Source organism: Gekko japonicus, unplaced genomic scaffold (assembly GCF_001447785.1).
Source record: "Gekko japonicus isolate JY-2015 unplaced genomic scaffold, Gekko_japonicus_V1.1 scaffold476, whole genome shotgun sequence".
In the NCBI taxonomy this organism is placed as follows: Eukaryota; Metazoa; Chordata; class Lepidosauria; order Squamata; family Gekkonidae; genus Gekko; species Gekko japonicus.
The window spans coordinates 369532-376759 of NW_015175984.1; the positions used below are offsets into that span (position 1 = coordinate 369532).

General features: G+C 46.5%; 1 protein-coding gene across 1 annotated transcript in view; it reads right to left on the bottom strand.

The window, feature by feature from the left end:
- The window catches only part of TUBD1 (tubulin delta 1), a 15235-nt gene extending 9890 nt beyond the window's left edge, over positions 1-5345 (bottom strand). Inside the window, exons 1-3 of the mRNA XM_015426279.1 lie at positions 5174-5345; positions 1292-1439; positions 10-148 (exon numbers count right to left, since the gene is read on the bottom strand). Coding sequence (XP_015281765.1) covers positions 10-148; positions 1292-1439; positions 5174-5345 — 459 coding nt within the window. The remainder of the gene's footprint in view (positions 1-9; positions 149-1291; positions 1440-5173) is intronic.
- Positions 5346-7228: the final 1883 nt, after the last annotated feature.

A 7228-nucleotide genomic window follows, 5' to 3' on the forward strand; every position in this document is an offset into this window, starting at 1 on the left:
TCTGGTCACAAAGGCTCCCAGGCCTGACCCTGTCCCACCAGCCATGCTCAGGAGTGTCAGGAATCCACTCAGCCGGTCACATTTCTCAGCCTCCTTCTGCACCAGATTCATGATTGCTTCTTTGTGTTTGGGCCCGTGGATGCAGTAACTGTGTACATATTGAGAGGGGGGGGAATGACAGGAAGCAATTCAATTACAGCACAAGAGAAACAAACAAACAAACAAAAGATCTACTTGGTGCATAAGCGAGTACAGATGGGCAACAATCACTCTGCCTTTCAGGATGAAATAACTGACAAGATTTGAAGTTTGGTGTTGGGTTTTTTATGATTTTGATTCTCCTGCATTAACCTTGTAATTAATAGAATTAAGCGGCAGACTCCCAAATAAACAAAGCATTCGGGAGAGGGGAAAGCAGCTTACAAAACGTTTGAATTAAATAATTAAAGTTACCTTATTCCTTCTAACAACAAATAGCATAATTTTCTTATGAAAGTGTAAGTTATATCATGCTTCAAAAAAACCCTTATCCGAGGGGGCTGAGAGTTAAAGGGCACAGTTTGGTGTAGTGGTTGAGACTGGTGGGCTCTAATCTGGAGAACTGGGTTTGATTCCCCACTCCTCCACATGCAGCCAGCTGGGTGATCTTGGATCAGTCAGTTCTCTCAGAGCTGTTTTCTCAAGAGCAGTTCTCTCGGAGCTTTCTCAGCCCCTCCTACCGCACTGGATGTCTAAGTTGTAGGGAGGGGAATAGAAGGAGACTGTAAGCCACTCTGAGACTCCGAGTGAAGGGCAGGGTATAAATCCAACTCTTCTTCTTCTTCACAGTTGGTAATATTTTGAGGCTATTTTGGTTCTGTTGTGACGCAGTAAAGGGGACTTCAACAGTGTTCAAGATGGCCTTTCCTTACAGCTTTGTGGGAGATCTTCGTTTGCTAAATTAGCTCACGCTTTGTTTGGTTATCTCAGAAACCGATGCCGAGGTTTTGATAAACGTGAGCTTGTTTGTTTATGACTTTAGCACCATGTTCAAAAGCCTTTGCAGCTATAAGATGGAATGCTGAACTGCTGAAAAAGTAAAGCATACAAGCATCTCCAAAATACAATTCACCTGTATCCATAATAGTTCAAACCATGGCTTAGGTTCTATAAACAGAATTAAGTCGGTCTGCATTGTGTCTAAACAGATTCTTTGTTCAACTGCAAACCATCTTGAGGATCTCTGTACCTGAATAAGTGGGGTATAAGTCAGAAAGAATTCCTCTGCCACCCATGAACCAGTCATGCATACCCATTTGCCCAGTTGTTGCCTGAACCTTGCTTTTGACAGAAGTGTGATTGATGGTCATATTTCCAGCTGCCAGACCTCAAGGCCACTGATAAAGTCTGTCCAATCACTTTTGGCTCCATGTCAACAAGAACTGCACGAGCAGCTGGAACTGAAGAAGGAAAAAACAAAAGCCAAACACATATTTTGTTTTTGGTCTGTTTTAAACAGCAAGAAAATGAGGAAGATGTTTAAGGGGGGGGGAGACACATTGCCAATATGCTTTCAGCATGGTCCCTGGAGATCACAATAAAGACAGTCAAAAGTCATAGGATTTTTGCAGAGCCAACCATGTTGAACACTGACTTCAAAGTTGGCTCCTCCTGTATTCATATGCATCCAACACTAGCAACTAAATATGCACACCCACATTTTGAAAAGAAAGCACTGGTTTGTCAAATGTTGAAGAAAAGCTGGGCTTTATACGCTGTGGAAATTTAGCCCCCCCCCCCCCAAAGTGGCCTTAGAAGCTTTTGCTGCTGAGGAATCTTGTGAAGCAGTAAAGTCTACAATGGGATCTTTGAATACCAGATGTACTGTTTTAGGACAGACTTTCACACAAATGGACTATGGGCACTCATCTTGATGCATCCTTCCAAGACAACTACTTTTCAGCACAACAAGTATGTTTTTTTTAGAAACTGATCTATTGCATTTGGCCCAGACATCTTCCTGCAAGGCTGCACATCTGTCGGAAGGGCCATCACTTCTTTCTGACACTAGACATGCTGTATTTTGCATGGGGGGAAAAACACAATTCTTCCCTTCCTCTTTTCCAGATAGCACACCTATTGGTATTGTGATTGCTAGATAGAAAGCAGTTGCTACAAGGACACCTATTTGATATCGCTTGCAACATGACTGATAAGTAACACAATTCCGATACCATGCTATGACTCATCACTAGACTTTCAAAATCAAGAAAAAATATTATGTCAGCAATGATTTATCCTTTGCCATACAATACCAACTAATATTGGTATACCAACTCCTAGATCCCCGCCCATCGTAGCTGATTAAGGCCTGGGGCGATGAGGTGCGGATCCCCCTGAGGGAGATTATAAATCTGTCTCTTTCAACAGGGACTTTCCCAGAGGGACTGAAGGAGGCGGTAGTTCACCCTCTCCTTAAGAAACCCTCTTTGGACCCGACGGTCCTTAATAACTACCGCCCAGTGTCTAATCTACCATTCCTGGGTAAGGTGGTAGAGAGGGAAGTGGCAATACAGCTTCAGGTGTTCTTGGATGAGGCTAAGGTCCTGGATCCCTTCTAGTCTGGCTCTCGCCCCGCCCATGAGACAGAGACGGTGCTGGTCTCTAGAGACATCTGGATCGAGGTGGCTCCTCACTGCTGATTCTTCTCGATCTGTCAGCAGCATTCGATATGGTTGACCATCAGGTGTTAACCCACCACCTCACTGACGCCGGGATACGGGGGCTTGCCTTGCAATGGCTAGCTTCCTTCCTTCAGGGTCGGGGACAGAGGGTGGCCCCTGGGGGGGAGTTATCCCAGCAGCACCCACTAGTATGCGGTGTTCCGCTGGGAGCGATCCTCTTCCCCATGCTGTTTAATATCTATATGCGCCCCCTCACCCAGATTATCCGGAGGTATGGGCTGGGTTGTCACCAATATGCAGACAACACCCAGCTCTATCTACTGATGGACGGCTGCCCGGACACGGCCCCAGAACATCTCGAAGAGGTGCTACAGGCCATGGCTGGATAGTTACGACAGAGCCGACTGAAGTTAAATCCATCTAAGACGGAGGTCCTGTACCTGAGTCACGGGGGACTGGGAGAGGGGATCAGGCTCCCAACCTTTGACGGGGCTCCATTGGTGCCTACATCGAGTGTCAAGAGCCTGGGGGTGTTCCTGGATACCGCCCTCTCTATGGTGGCCCAGGTCACCACCACTGCCAGGTCAGACAGTTAGCCCCGTATCTTGTTCCATGGGACTTAGCTACAGTGACCCATGCAATGGTCACTTCCAGACTGGATTACTGTAACTCTCTCTACGTGGGGCTGCCCTTGACTCTGCTCTGGAAGCTGCAGCTAGTGCAGAATGCAGCAGTGCGGGTGTAGACGCCGACGCCTGTGCGGGCACATATCCACCCCGTACTGCGCGAACTGCACTGGCTGCCTATTGAATTCCGGATCCGTTTCAAGGGGCTGGTGCTTACCTTTAAAGCCCCATACGGCCAGAGGCCAGCATACCTACGAAACCGCCTCTCCCCATATGAGCCCCAGAGGGTACTGAGGTCCACAAATCCACATCTGTTAGTGGTTCCTGGCCCCAGGGACATCCCACTAGCCTCGAACAGGGCCAGGGCTTTTTCAGCCCTGGCCCCTGCCCGGTGGAATGAGCTCCCGTGCAGGGCCTGCAAGATGGAGCTCTTCCGCTGGGCAGCAGATGTCCCCCCCCCCTTTCCCTCCCTCCAGCTTTCTGACCCTAAGTTTTTTGGCCCAATTTTTCCAGGCCAATTGTCCATCAGACCTGATCTGACTAGTCAACTGACAACTTTTATAATTATACGGTATTTTATGATTCTATGTGTAAATTGTCATTTTAAAATTGTTTTAATTGTATATTTAACTGTTGTACACTGCCCTGAGCCCATTGAGGAGGGCGGTATATAAACCTGGGAGAACCGGGTTTGATTCCCCACTCCTCCACTTGCACCTGGCTGGATGACCTTGGGCAAGCTGTAGTTCTGATAAGAGCTGTCCTTGAAAAAGAGCAGTTTCTGTCAAGAGCTCTCTCAACCCCACCCACCTCACAGGGTGTCTGTTGTGGGGAGGGGAAGGGAAAGGAGTTTGTAAGCCGCTCTGAGATACCTTTGGGTAGTGAAGGGTGGGGTATAAATCCAATCTCTTCTTCTTCTAAATAAATAAATTGCCATTGGGTAGGGTTGCCAACCTCTAGCTGGTGGTTGGAGATTTGCTATTACTGATCTTCAGGCGACAGAGATCACCTGGAGAAAATGGCCACTTTGGAAGCAGGACTCTATGGCATTATACCCCATTAACGTTCCTCCCCTCTCCAAACAGCACCCTTATCAGGCTCCACCCCCACAATCTCCAGGTATTGCCCAATCTAGAGCTGGCAACCCTACCACTGGCTGACATGGGCGACTAAGGGGGACCTTCATATTCAGAGCCAGCGGACCTCTGAATACAGGTGCTAGAAAACTACAGCAGAAGATCTTTGCTTCTGTGTCCCGTTTGTTAGCCCTCCAGGGCAAGTGGTTGGCCACTGTATGAAATAGGATTATTTCCTTTTTTTTATTTAGAGGTATATCACCTGTCCAGACCTGCTCAAACAAACAAAAACAATTAAAAATTAATCAAAACAACAAAACTAGCCAGTTTGGTGTAGTGGTTAAGTGCGTGGACTTTAATCTGGGAGAACCGGGCTTGATTCCCCACTCCTCCACTTGCACCTGGCTGGATGACCTTGGGCAAGCTTTAGCTCTGGCACAGCTGTTCTTAAAAAAAGAGCAGTTTCTGTCAGAGCTCTCTAAGCCCCACCTACCTCACAGGGTGCCTGTTGTGGGGAGGGGAAGGGAAAGGAGTTTGTAAGCTGCTCTGAGACACCTTTGGGTCGTTAAGGGCGGGGTATAAATCTAATCTCTTCTCTTCTTCTTCTCTTCTAAAACAAATCGCACAATAAATCAAGTCAATAGTACAGGATGCTGGACTAGATGGGCCACCAGTCTGATCCAGCTGAGTTCTTCTCATGGATTTCATGCAGAACTCCATGCATCAAAGATGGTAATATCTCTGACCACTGAACTGCTGTCTTGTGGGGGTGTGGACAGGAAAGAAGAAACATCCCATGTTATCATACCTCCTGTTTTCTCCTCGCTGAAAAAGCGCTCTTTGGAGGCTGCCTGGTAGGCATCATTTTCCTTTTTGGAACACAGTCCATGCGTGCTGTGGAGATCTGTGGCGATCGCCTGGAACACCTCACGGCCAACCTGGTTACCACACTGCCCAAGTTGTATTGTGATGATTGACATGCTTGCCTTAATCTTGTTTTAGCTTCGTTCCTAAACAAGAAGAATTAGGTTGCTTGTGATTGGGTCTCATTGAATTCAAATAGGCTTACAAATTATTACTTCCTATTTTTTATCCTTGCCTTCCTGTCTACAAGGACCTTTCCGATTACTAACTTCTGTACAGTTTCTGTCCATGCAGTATTGACCTAATAGAATAAATAATTTAGTAAATATCATTACACATGTTATGCAACTATTTTAGCATCTTACATGTTCTAATAAAGGTAAAGGTTCCCTTGCTCGAAAGCCAGTCGAATCTGACTCTAGGGTTGCGGTGCTCATCTCCGTTTCAAAGCCGAAGAGCCAGCGCTGTCTGAAGACGTTTCCATGGTCATGTGGCCGGCATGACTAAACACCAAGGCGCACGGAACGCTGTTACCTTCCCACTGAAGTGGTACCTATTTATCTACTTGCAATTTCTTGCTTTCGAACTGCTAGGTTGGCAGGAGCTGGAATTAGAGACGGAAGCTCACTCCGTCATGCGGCACCCGGGTCCCGAACTGATGAACTACCGACCTACCACAGCCTGCAGTTCAGCGTCTTTACCACTTGAGCCACCGCAGCCCCCTCATGGATCACTGCCTTGTCGTGGCGAGGGGGCTTGCGTGGTTCGATGAGGCTGTGGGCTATGCCGTGGAGGGCCACCCAAGATGGACAGGCCACAGCAGAGAACTCTTATTGTTTTAGTTAAAACCTGCCTCAAGCAGGGTCTTTGGAGATACCTCTTAACAAATAAATAGATAATAAACAAATGATGTGTCTTTCCCTTGGTTGTTTTGGTATACAGTTAGAAGAACGGACTGCAGCATGTGAGTTCTAATCCTGTCTCCTCTGGATATTTTGTTGCTGCTGGGAGTTTTGCTGCTGGCCAAAAAGTGAGCTTTGCTCCCTGATGAGATTCTCACCTCCTCCTTCCTGTTTCTCACATGAGTGCTTTTTTTCCACTTAGCTTTCCTTTGCCAAATTCGTTGTGTGATTAACACATGGAATTCACTGCCACAGGACTTGGTAGCAGCTACAAGCATGGACAGCTTCAAGAGGGAATTAGATAAACATATGGAGCAGAGGTCCATCAGTGGCTATTAGCCACAAGGTATAGATAGGAACTCTCCGTATGGGGCAAGTGATGCTCTGTATTCTTGGCGCTTGGGCGGGGGCAACAGTGAGAGGGCTTCTAGTGACACCTGGAATTTTGGGCCACTCTGTGACAGAGCGTTGGACTGGATGGGCCATTGACCTGATCCAACATTGGCTTCTCTTATGTTCTTATGTTCTTAAACACAATCAGTCAGTTGCCTCAAAAGTCCAGTACAGCCATGCTCAACTTTGAAAGAGGCAGTTTCCCAAAGATGCGAGGACTGTTAAAAAAGGAAACTGCAGTCAGGAGAGTCAGAACTCTTCACCATACTTAAAGATTATTTAAAACCAGAGTAAATAAGAGCTCAGCTAGACGAATGTGTACCACTGACTAGGAAGGACAGAAATAATGCCAAGAAGGGCCTGGCATGGTTAACAAGTAGAATCAAGGAAGCCATAAAAGGCTAGTAGGCTTGCTTTAGAAAGCTGAAATCAAACTAAATGATGAAAAATTGAGAGAGTACAAACTGTGGCAAAATAAATGAATGGGAGTGCTAAATCAGATTTTAAAATGGAATTTGAGGAGCACATTGCTAGAAGCACTAGAACAAATCACTTCTTTGAATACATCCGAAGGAGAAAACCAGCCAACACTGGACCATTTGATAATGATGACAGAAGATTATTGTAGAGTGCTAGGGAGATTGCAGATACGCTGAGTAAATGTTTGTTTCTTTGATCACTGTGGAAGAAGCTGAGCAGACATC